The following is a 13,110-nucleotide window of genomic DNA, read 5'->3' as shown; positions in this document are numbered from 1 at the left end:
AGGGAGGAAGTAGCATATTATGATCCAATGTATAACAGAGGACTTCTATTGTCTTAAAAAATAATTTCTTAAATAACTATCAAGTAAGTCTTTAAAGTAACCTCAGTTGTTAAAAACAACTGATGATAATGTCTAAATTTGCAAAACAGATCATCTCCATGAATTTTTCAGAAGTCTGATACTGGTATTGGAAGGAAAAAGAGTGATGATGGGAAATTTCTACCAAAATGGTACATGTAACCAAAGAAGTAAAATCTCCCAGCAGACTTGTAAAGAAACATTAGCATATTTCCATGAGCCAGTAAAAATAGAGTGTGAGAGATCTTCAAATATCTGATAAATGTGAAGAATTAGAAGAATTTAGCATTTTTATTGGGATTATAAAAGAGATGACTTGTTAACCATGCAGACAGTATTTATCCTGATTTTTTAGTTAGTAGTTCTATTTTTTTTTTTTCTCACAAATCACATTAAGGTCTGAAATGTTCTAGTTTTTTATTGTTTTGTTTTGTTTTGTTTTTGTATTCTCATGAAGAATATAAGAAACAAAAATATCTCTGGTTATTTTTTAAGATAAAGAAAATGATACCTCATACAAAGCTCTTTCAAGCCCCTCATCACTCACATCACTCACCCATATATTAGTGAAGCAGTGTATTCCTGTATGAGGGTGGGAAATCTTTGCAAACATCAGAAGCTGGATATAAACGTAAAGAAAATATCTGAAACTACATGGGGAATAGTACTGATAGAGTATCAGAATAGTGGGTGATTAAGAGAGAAAGACTAGAATATACGAGCTACTGTCCTCTCTTGTGGGAGTACTATTAGGACTTAAGAATGTATTGTCAAAAAACAAAATGAGTTATCACAATAAAACAATGAAAACAGTTCCTATCCTATAGAAAACTCTTCATAAATGTAACCATCATACTACCTGTGTGCATGGGTGCTCAATCATGTCTGACTCTGCGATCCTGTAGCCTGCCAGGCTCCTCTGTCCAGGGATTCTCCAGGCAAGAATACTGGAGTGGGTTGCCATTTCCTCCTCCAGGGGATCTTTCTGACCCAGGAATTGAACTTGCATCTCCTTTTGCCTGAGGATTGGTTATTTTGAAGGAGCTTCTTTCCACTGGTAAACCCAAGACCCCACATATTCTAGTACAACTAGGTTTTTATTGTTTTCCTCCTTTCCTAATAAACCACTCATTCTCTCTCAAGGATGCTATTAAATCAGACACTTTGCCCCAAGTAACAGTCCAAGTCCTGTCCTCCGTCCTTTTGGTTTCCTGTGCACAGCATTTTCACACTACAAGGGCACAAAACCCCTAAGATTTCTGGTGCTTTCTGAGACCCCCCTCTAGGAAGCAGTGCTGTTCGCTTTCTGCTGGAGTTTCTAGATTACAAGGCAGGGAAGGCATGTTGAAAATGAAGTAATGATATGTGTTAATTTACAAAAAAAATCATGTCAGAGATGGAATAGGGTGATACAGATGCTACTGGGCTTGAGGAGGGGACACATATAAAAGTGGGAAGGATTTAGGGGAGTTAGCAACTACCATGAACTCCAGAAATCAGGGAAATATGAAAGAGTGATCACAAAGGACAGATGACAGCTCACTGGCTGGAAAGGAAAGATAAAAGGTTTCTTTGGAGGAAGACTCATGACTTGAACATACTCAGGGAGAAAGAAGTTGACCATGAAAAGGCACAAGACCAGAAGGCTGGGAGTCAATGATTAGACCACTCAATGGACTGGACTGGATTTAACTGGAAATTTGCATAGTGAAGCAGTGTTACATTGAGGTTACAGGAAATGTTGGGGTTGCAAGTAGATGATATTGAAAATATTAATACATGGCATGCTAAAAGTACCATTGCAGCAATGGAAATCTTACAGGAAAGTGCAGAATGGATTGACTAGTTCAAGACTGTAGTCACAGAGATCAGTTATGGTTATTTAATGCATAAGATGACAAGGACTATCACAAAGAGGGTAATCTTAGGAGTATAAAGTGAAAGATGGCTATGAGTGACACAGAAAGGCCCAGTCACTGGAACTTGGCAACTAAAAACTGGGGTAGGAATGATGGAGGAGCCCAGGATGACTCAGAGTGTTTCAGCCAAGTGGTTGAGAAGCTTGGTCCCACAGAGAAAAATAGCAAATCAGACAGGAGGGTCATTTCTTCTTTCCACCTTGGTGTTAAATTTAATGACAGGAACATGGAAATAAGTATCTAGTAAACTGCTGGAGACAGGGGGTGGTGCTTAGGAAAAAAGCAAGGCCAGAATCTGGGGAGTTATTCTCACAATAAAGCTTATCTTATAAGTGGAAAGAACTCTATAGTTCACAAAAATCTTCCAGACAGAGTAATTAATTTCATCTTTACGACACCATCGTCAGGCAAGATGGCTGTTTCTGTCCCCATTCTACAGAGGAATTAACCAATACTTGACAGGGGCTAGGGCGGGCCGGGGGCGTGGGCGGTGGCCGACAGGGGCTAGGGCGGGCTGGGGGCCGGGGGGAGGCAGCCGACAGGGGCTAGGCTAGGCCGGGCCCGGGGCCGGGGGCCGGGGGCCGGGGGCGGCGGCCGACAGGGGCTGGGCTGGGAGCCGAGGGCGGCAGCCGCCAACAGGGCCTAGGCCGGGCCGGGGGCTGGGGACCGGCGGCGGCGAGAGGAATTACCCAAGGCCCAAGGTAAGAGAAACCCAAGACGGTAAGTGTTGCGAGAGGGCATCAGAGGGCAGACACAGTGAAACTAGAATTACAGAAAACTAGCTAATCTGATCACACGGACCACGGCCTTGTCTATCTCAATGAAACTAAGCCATGCCGTGCGGATGGGTCATGGTGGAGAGGTCTGACAGATTGTGGTCCACTGGAGAAGGGCATGGCAAACCACTTCAGTATTCTTGCCTTGAGAACCCCATGAACAGTATGAAAAGGCAAAAAGATACGACACTGAAAGATGAACTCCCCAGGTCAGTAGGTGCCCAATATACTAATGGAGATCAGTGGAGAAATAACTCCAGAAAGAATGATGGGATGGAGCCAAAGCAAAAACGATACCCAGCTGTGGATGTGACTGGTGATAGACGCAAAGTCCGATGCTGTAAAGAGCAATATTGCATAGGAACCTGGAATGTTAGGTCCATGAATCAAGGCAAACTGGAAGTGGTCAAACAGGAGATGGCAAGAGTGAACGTCGACATTCTAGGAATCAGCGAACTAAGATGGACTGGAATGGATGAATTTAACTCAGATGACCATTGTATCTACTACTGTGGGCAAGAATCCCTTAGAAGAAATGGAGTAGCCATCATGGTCAACAAAAGAGTCCAAAATGCAGTACTTGGATGCAATCTCAAAAACGACAGAATGATCTCTGTTCGTTTCCAAGGCAAACCATTCAATATCACGGTAATCCAAGTCTATGCCCCGACCACTAATGCCGAAGAAGCTGAAGTTGAACAGTTCTATGAAGACCTACAAGACCTTTTAGAACTAACACCCAAAAAAGATGTCCTTTTCATTATAGGGGACTGGAATGCAAAAGTAGGAAGTCAAGAAACACCTGGCGTAACAGGCAAGTTTGGCCTTGGAGTACAGAATGAAGCAGGGCAAAGGCTAATAGAGTTTTGCCACGAGAACGCACTGGTCATAGCAAACACCCTCTTCCAACAACACAAGAGAAGACTCTACACGTGGACATCACCAGATGGTCAACACCGAAATCAGATTGATTATATTCTTTGCAGCCAAAGATGGAGAAGCTCTATACAGTCAGCAAAAACAAGACCAGGAGAAGACTGTGGCTCAGATCATGAACTGCTTATTGCCAAATTCAGACTTAAATTGAAGAAAGTAGGGAAAACCACTAGACAATTCAGGTATGACCTAGATCAAATCCCTTATGAGTATACAGTGGAAGTGACAAATAGATTTAAGGGACTAGACCTGATAGACAGAGTGCCTGATGAACTATGGACAGAGGTTCGTGACATTGTACAGGAGACAGGGATCAAGAAAATCCCCATGGAAAAGAAATGCAAAAAAGCAAAATGGCTGTCTGAGGAGGCCTTGCAGATAGCTTGGAAGAGAAGAGAAGTGAAAAGCAAAGGAGAAAAGGAAAGATATTCCCATCTGAATGCAGAGTTCCAAAGAATAGCAAGCAGAGATAAGAAAGCCTTCCTCAGCGACCAGTGCAAAAAAATAGAGGAAAACAACAGATTGGGAAAGACTAGAGATCTCTTCAAGAAAATTAGAGATACCAAAGGAACATTTCATGCAAAGATGGGCTCGATAAAGGACAGAAATGGTATGGACCTAACAGAAGCAGAAGATATTAAGAAGAGGTGGCAAGAATACACAGAAGAACTGTACAAAAAAGATCTTCACGACCCAGATAATCACGATGGTGTGATCACTCACCTAGAGCCAGACATCCTGGAATGTGAAGTCAAGTGGGCTTTAGAAAGCATCACTACGAACAAAGCTAGTGGAGGTGATGGAATTCCAGTTGAGCTATTTCAAATCCTCAAAGGTGATGCTGTGAAAGTACTGCACTCGATATGCCAGCAAATTTGGAAAACTCAGCAGTGGCCACAGGACTGGAAGAGGTCAGTCTTCGTTCCAATCCCAAAGAAAGGCAATGCCAAAGAATGCTCAAACTACCGCACAGTTGCACTCATCTCACATGCTAGTAAAGTAATGCTCAAAATTCTCCAAGCCAGGCTTCAGCAATACGTGAACCGTGAACTTCCAGATGTTCAAGCTGGTTTTAGAAAAGGCAGAGGAACCAGAGATCAAATTGCCAGTATCCGCTGGATCATCGAAAAAGCAAGAGAGTTCCAGAAAAACATCTATTTCTGCTTTACTGACTATGCCAAAGCCTTTGACTGTGTGGATCACAATAAACTGTGGAAAATTCTGAAAGAGATGGGAATACCAGACCATCTGAACTGTCTCTTGAGAAACCTGTATGCAGGTCAGGAAGCAACAGTTCGAACTGGACATGGAATAACAGACTGGTTCCAAATAGGAAAAGCAGTACGTCAAGGCTGTATATTGTCACCCTGCTTATTTAACTTATATGCAGAGTACATCATGAGAAACGCTGGGCTGGAAGAAACACAAGCTGGAATCAAGATTGCTGGGAGAAATATCAATAACCTCAGATATGCGGATGACACCACCCTTATGGCAGGAAGTGAAGAAGAACTAAAGAGCCTCTTGATGAAGGTGAAAGAGGAGAGTGAAAAAGTTGTCTTAAAGCTCAACGTTCAGAAAACTAAGATCATGGCATCTGGTCCCATCACTTCATGGGAAATAGATAGGGAAACAGTGGAAACAGTGTCAGATTTTATTTTGGGGGGCTCCAAAATCACTGCTGATGGTGATTGCAGCCATGAAATTAAAAGACGCTTACTCCTTGGAAGGAAGGTTATGGCCAACCTAGATAGCATATTTAAAAGCAGAGACATTACTTTGCCAACAAAAGTCCGTCTAGTCAAGGCTATGGTTTTTCCAGTGGTAATGTATGGATGTGAGTTGGACGGTGAAGAAAGCTGAGCACCGCAGAATTGATGCTTTTGAACTGTGGTGTTGGAGAAGACTCTTGAGAGTCCCTTGGACTGCAAGGAGATCCAATCAATCCATCCTAAAAGAGATCAATCCTGGGTGTTCATTGGAAGGTCTGATGTTGAAGCTGAAGCTCCAATACTTCGGCCACCTCATGCGAAGGGTTGACTCATTGGAAAATACCCTAATGCTGGGTAGGATTGGGGGCGGGAGGAGGGGACGACAGAGGATGAGATGGTTAGATGGCATCACCGACTCGATGGACATGGGTTTGGGTAGACTCCGGGAGTTGGTGATGGACAGAGAGGCCTGGCGTGCTGCAATTCATGAGGTCGCAGAGAGTCGGACATGACTGAGCTACTGAACTGAACTGAACTGCCACATTAGAGGCAGGTTTACCATCTGAGCCACCAGGGAAGCCCAAGAATACTGGAATGGGTATCCTATCCCTTCTCCAGAGGATCTTCCCGACCCAGGAATCAAACCAGAGTCTCTTGCATTGCAGGCTGATTCTTAACCAGCTGAGCTACCAGGGGAGCCCTTTGGTCAACTGACCGTCCCTTAATAATGGCCAGTAATGGGACTTTACTAATTCACGTGTAGCAGCTTCAGTTTTTAAGATATACTTATTATAAAATATTTTCTTTATATCAAACCAATATCTGCTTCCCTGGTGCCTCTAATTATGAATTGGTTCTCTTTCTACCCTTTAAAACTACTATAAAATAATTCTGTTTCCTTTTCTATGTCTTCCTCTTTTCAATGCCTTTCAGACATTAAAGAAAACTATCATGCTGCCTCAAGTTATCTGCAGCTGTTTATTGAATAACAAGGCTTCTAGAGCTTACAAAGTTCTGGTCATCTACCTTGAGGCGATTTCCATTTTATATTTCTCATAAAATGGTGATGCCAAGGAACCACCCTCATATTCCAGATATGTTCTAATCAGCAGAGAATGCTATTGCTCTATCACACCCTTTGTCTTGACCTATCTATGATATTAATACATGATCAGATTTCATTAGCTTTGATAGCTACCTCATCAATTAATAAATCATATTAAATTTGAGCACGAGTAAAGCTTTAAGACTCTAAAAGTTTACTGATGTTAAGCCATGTCACCCCCATTCTTTACTTTGCAATAAAAATTTTATTGCAAATACAGACCTTTTCCTTTTCTCTTTGTCATCAGGTTGGCATTTGCATAACCATAGAAATCATTTCCTTTTCTCTGTGAATGAGGAGCCCCATGGCATGTGTTATTTATCTGTGTTCACTGAACCACTGAACAGAAGCTTTCATGCTTAGCTTCCTGCAACTTGTTTTCACTCCTAACATTGCTGCCTTCTGGCCTGAGTTTGTCTTACAATGTCTTCTGTTATACAATGCACTAAAAGACAAAGGCACCATTTCTGCCCTTACAAATCTTCTACTGTTCACTTACTGTCCTGCTAGAGCTTTTACCGAATGACTCAAAACACTCCATGGCTCAAAAGGAACGAGTCAGCTCTGGATCATAACTGGAAACTCTACAGAGACCCTCAGGCTTTTCTCAGGAACAAGCTCATACCTTATTTATGTTTTCACTATATGATTAGTTCCCCATGTATCGAAAGCCTACAAAATAATGCTTTTTTAGTGAAAACATGTCTTCCTATAAAGTTATTAGAGAGTTTCAAGACAAATACGGTACATAGTTTATGCTCTTATAGCCTAACTCTAGTTCAGTGTTTACATAAAGTCTTCTAGGCACTCAAAACTACCTCAATTATATTAAGCCCAGTTACATTCTTCTATCCTAGATGTTCCTAAACAATATTCCATGGAACACTTGTGTGTCCCTGAGAGTTAGTAGATGTCCTGTGCGATAGATGTCCTATAGCCTAATGATTTTAAGAACAGGTATGTTAGTGAAAGGTCAAACAGTTTTCCCTACCACTGTGAATCACACAGCCATTAATGTATTAAAAAGCATTGTGAATCTTTAAGAGTATATGAAATCTCTTAACTTCTCAAGGCTTTCTACTTCCTAAAGGCAACTTGTAACTTTCAGGAAGCACAAGGTTAGTAATGGCAATAGAGTGACAGTAGTAAAACAGTATATTTTAAACTATACCAAAGAAACATGAGAACTACAACCGCAGGTTTCCCCCACTACAGGAAAGGAGAGCATTCCTATGAAAACTTTTATTAGCTGAAATGACATAGGCAAGAAGCAATTACCTTAGGACTCATCCTGCTAAGGGATGCACAAAATAAATCGAGATCAAGCACAAATACAGTACAAAACCATGGCAGCTTGATGCTCAGATGCTGGGTGTAATTCCTGGGTTAGGCGCTGGGTGGTATCACTCTCGCTACTCAGGATATACAGTGCCTCTAAGAGCTCACTGCTGTTTTCACATTTTTTTTTTTCACAAAAGTGAAAATCATTTTCATGTCTCTTTTGGTTAGCAAAAACAGTACTAATGTAGGTCATCTACAAAAGTGAAGGAGCATAAAGCCAATTTTCAAAGAATGGGGAATACCTGTACTTCAATTCTTCTCAAGCAGTTCCTCTCAGTTACCTAGTGGGATTTTCCCCTTTCTTTAGTCCATGGTGGTAAATTATCTGGTGGCTGCTGAAGTGGAAAATGGCAGTGCTAATAAACAAGACACCATAGGTGTCACTTCTTTGAAAGTCTTTATTGATTCCTTCAGCAACAGCATTATTTCCTAGTCCTATTGTCTGTCTTTTTAAATTCTCTTTATTACGCCTCCAACATATCATTGGAGTCATTCACTGACAATAACATTTCCTACTTGATCACAGTCCCTTTGTGAACAATCTCTAGGCCTCTTTTGCTTCATACCCTTGGCATAAGTTCTGGTTCTCAACACAGATTTAGTAAATATTTGTTAAGGGAGAAGAGGAAGAGAGAACAGCCAGGAAGGTCACCCCATCACTGATGCTCTTTAGGGTAAGCCACAGGCGATGGCCCTTCCTCACAAATTAGACAGTAATCTATATTAAGGTTGTCACCATGCTACCTTACATACATTGTGTAAGATCATTTGTTTTAAAAGAGTATATGATCACTGAAGAAATCAAAGGGGAAATTTTTTTTTAAATGCCTAGAGACAAAGTGACAATGAAAATATGATGACCCAAAACCTATGGGATAGCAAAAGCAGTTCCAAGGGGGAAGTTTATAGTAATACATTTCTACCTCAGGAAAAAAGAAAAATCTCAAGTAAACCTAATCTTAAACCTAAAGCAACTAGAGGAAAAAAAAAAGAATAAAACTCAAAGTTAGGAGAAAGGAAGAAATCATAAAGATCAGAGCAGACATAAGTGAAATAGAGACAAAGAAAACAATGGCAAAAATCAATGAACCTAACAGTTGGTTCTTTGAAAAGAAAAATAAAATGCATAAACCTTTAGCCAGACTCATCAAGAAGAAAGGGAGAGGACTCAAATCAATAAAGTTAGAAATGAAAAAGGAGAAGCTGTTACAACTGACATCACAGAAATATAAAATACTACAAACAACTATAAACCAATAAAATGGACAACCTAGAAAAAAATGGACAAATTCTTAGAAAGGTACAACCTTCTAAGACTGAACCAGGAATAATTAAAAAATATAAACAGACCAATCACAAGTTATGAAATTGAAGCTGTGATGAAAAAAATACAGAAAAGGGATCCCCACACACAATTGGTGGTAATGTAAACTGGTACAACCATTATGGAGAATAGTATGGATGGTCCTTAAAAAACTACAAATGGATCTTCCATATGATCCAGAAATCCCATTCCTGGGCACATATCTGAAGAAATTCATAATTCAGACAGACACATGTACCCCAGTGTTCAGTGCAGCATTATTTACAATAGCCAAGACATGGAAGCAACCTAAATGTCCGTCAACAGAGGAATAAATAAAGAAGATGTAATATATACACACACACACATATATGTAGATATACATATACATATATACGTATACATATATATATACATATACACCTATATACATATACACACATATATACATATACATATATACACACACACATACACACTATGAAATCATACTCAGCCATAAAAAGAATGAAAAAATGCCATTTGCAGCAACACAGTTGGCCTAGGAGATTGTCATACTGAGTGAATTAAGTCAGATAGAGAAAGACAAATATCATATAATACTGCTTATATGTGAAATCTAAGAAAATGCTAAAAGTGAACCTATTTACAAAACAGAAATAGAGTCACAGATGTAGAAAACAAACTTACGGTTACAAAGGGAGAAGGGAGGAAGGGATAAATTGGGAGTTCGGGATTGATAATATAAACACTACTATATATAAAATAACTAATAAAAATCTACTGTATAGCACAGGGAACTCTACTCAGTACTCTTTAATGACCTATATGGGAATAGAATATGAAAGAGTGGATATGCGTGTATGTATAATTGATTTACTTTGCTATACAGCACAAACTAGCAACACTGTAAATCAACTATACTCCAATAAAAATTAATTTAAAAAATAAGGGTATAACTGACATTCATGCAGTTATAAAACTTGTCAAAAATATTATTTAACTCATCAATTAATGAGACGACCAGTAAGATCTTACAGTTGGCTCAAAGAAGAATTCCAAGAGCTTCACATAAAGATAAGCAATGAGGAAAGCTGAAATAAATTTGAATAGAGGCAAAACAGATCTGGCCACAAAACAGTGATCAGTTGCATCCCACCAGAAGTAAATAATTTGCATCTCTTTGGACAGGAGTCATATGCATTATTATCCATTTTCTACAATTTACAGAGTTTTACATAGCCCAGGTGACCCTAGTGGTAAAGAGTCCATCTGGCAGTGCAAGAGATACAAGAGACTCAGGTGCAATTCCTCAGTCAGGAAGATCCCCTGGAGGAGGAAATGGCAATCCACTCCAGTACTCTTGCCTGGAAAATTCCATGGACAGAGAAGCCTAGCAGGCTACAGTCCATGGCGCTGCGTAGAGTCAGACACAACTGAGCAACTGAGCACACACACATAGTTCCAAGACAAGTGAAGATAACTCAGATAGGTATCATAGATGGAGCACTCATTAAACATTTTTGCCCATTTCAAAGGTTTTCACAATTTTTTCTGACAACTACATGTAGTCCCAAGAGATCATGAAACATCATCTTATCTGCGGCTCATTACTCTTCCTGTACTTTACTAACTTAAGCCTCCAGCACTTATGCTCAGGTTTGATAAGATTGGAGCTTATCTGGGAAGCAATGAGTGGGAGAATGCCTTCCCCTCCTGAGAAGTCACCAAGTCCTGGTTCAGTATATCCTGCAGCTCTTTGCAAGTAGGGTGTGTTATTTCATCTGATGCTTCCCTGGTTCATCATGTAAACAGAGCTCCAGAGCTCACCCCACCACTCCTCCAGGAAAAGCAGTCAATTCCAAGCAAAACTCCCCTCTCAATACGTTCATTAACACTTTTCCACTTAAGTATCATATTACTGAAGAAATGAATTCTGATATCTTTTCATCCACCAAGGCACCTGAAACAACTCTGGACTCTTAACTCCACAATAAATGCTTTCTATATGTCACAATATCTAATATTTATATAATATCAAGGTATGCTGCTGCTGCTGCTGCTAAGTCGCTTCAGTCATGTCCGACTCTGTGCGACCCCATAGACGGCAGCCCACCAGGTTCCACCATCCCTGGGATTCTCCAGGCAAGAATACTGGAGTGGGTTGCCATTGCCTTCTCCGATATCAAGGTATAGAAGATGTTTAAATATTATATCTTTGCCATCCCTTCAAAAATAAGAAAAGGCTTTCCCCATTTTTCTCTGCCTCCTCTTCATAACCATTAGTGGATTTAGGTGCAATTTGTTTTCACAGTGCACTCAGCTAGAATGGAATGGGATTGCAAGTGACCATGGGTTTTTCTTTTTGAGGAAGGAGTTTGTGATTGTAGCACACTTTCTTCAGTTTATATCCCCATTGCCTACTTTCTCTATAGTATAGTCTGAAATTACAACCAAATGCCTACAAATGCTCAGAATGTGTTTCTGCAGAGGGAAGAAACTGAAGTAATTTTGAATTTTCAGATGACATGTTTTACCTTGGAAATCTTTAAGTAGGCTAGACGGATGACACATAGGAGAGTGTATCAGAATCATTTGTTGAGCTTTTTCAAAACATGCCGTTCTGTGAGAATCCTAGATCCTAGTGAGCCAGGTTGCAGTGAGGGTGAAGTTTAGCATTGTTGGTACAGGGAGAGAGAGACAGACCCACTTATCTAACCTTAACAGAATACAATAAACATGTTATCTATAAATAGCTGGGAAATAACATCCTTAGCTCTATCATATATCTTGAGATAGATAGTCTGCCCTCTGAAGTGATGTCTGTGCTTAATACTTACAACATTAGAAACTCTAACATCCCTCAATGACCGTATTTATTGCCAAATATATATCCTCTCTATTATTTAACCTATAAATATGGCGATGTTTTGAGTTCGTTGGATGACTGTAGCAAAGAAAAATAAGAAGAAAGAAACTGTTTTATTACATTTCTCAGACACAGTTTAGGGGACGTTGGATTTCCAAGGACCACTCTGCATCCTCAGGGTGGCCTATGTGTGTGTACCACTGTGTGATTAGATCACAGGGAAGGTGGGAGCAGTGGGCACTTGGCCTAGAATTGCAAATCAGTATCTGGAAAACATGTGACCAGAAGATACTTTCTTTGTGCAATCTGACAACCCTGGATATTTTTCTCATGCTCTGGAAACAGAAGTCAACAATCGAGTTGACACATTATCTTAAACCTAGCTTTCTGTAAGCATTCTGGCCTCTGCATCTTCATGATCCCATTTAACTAAAGTTTTAAATGAGAGCAACTCTTGAGATACTAAGGTAACCTGAACTACACAGTGATGCCTTGGTAATGGCCATATGGTACTATGTCTTTGTATCTATCTTATGTTGATCATATTGTATTATTCCACCTGAGCCTCATGATTATGGCCATAAAATCCCTCATCTAATACTTCTTTCTAAATGCCTCTGCTTACACTGTTTTTCTTTTCTTTTTAGCAATACTTTCATGCAGGAGGAAATGGTCTGAAAAAGAATTTCTTGGAGAAAAGCCTAGATCTTCAGTCTCTGAGATATGCTCTCAGTCTTTATACCCAAACGACTGATGCCTTGATAAAGAAATTCATAGACACCCAAAGCTCACAGAGTAAGTAACACATTGGACATGAACAGAGGTAAACTGAATAAACTAAACTTCAACATAGAAATCATTATAAATAATACCTGTAATTTGACTATAATAAAGCATCAATAAGAATGGATGATTATGATTTGTAAAAAAAATTATTCAATTTTTAGAAACTTATTTTATAAATAATTTCAATAATACTGAGGTATGCTTAATACTAAAACTGTATGGAATGGTTGACCTTTGCTGTTGATTTTAATTTCATAAAATTTAGTAAATGCTAGTTGTGAATAA

At 39.7% G+C, this 13,110-nt stretch overlaps 1 protein-coding gene across 1 annotated transcript in view; it reads left to right on the top strand.

Annotated features, from left to right (window-relative positions):
* UNC13C (unc-13 homolog C) overlaps positions 1-13,110 on the top strand; it is a 1,717,543-nt gene that overhangs the window by 1,650,654 nt on the left and 53,779 nt on the right. The window contains exon 60 of the mRNA XM_081513848.1: positions 12,687-12,834. Coding sequence (XP_081369974.1) covers positions 12,687-12,834 — 148 coding nt within the window. The remainder of the gene's footprint in view (positions 1-12,686; positions 12,835-13,110) is intronic.

The sequence above is a fragment of the Giraffa tippelskirchi genome, chromosome 7 (genome assembly GCF_054371585.1).
Source record: "Giraffa tippelskirchi isolate mGirTip1 chromosome 7, T2T-mGirTip1v1.2.pri, whole genome shotgun sequence".
NCBI classification, from domain to species: domain Eukaryota; kingdom Metazoa; phylum Chordata; class Mammalia; order Artiodactyla; family Giraffidae; genus Giraffa; species Giraffa tippelskirchi.
The sequence above is the reverse complement of the archived record's forward strand: the minus strand, read 5'-3'. Positions and strand labels throughout refer to the sequence as shown.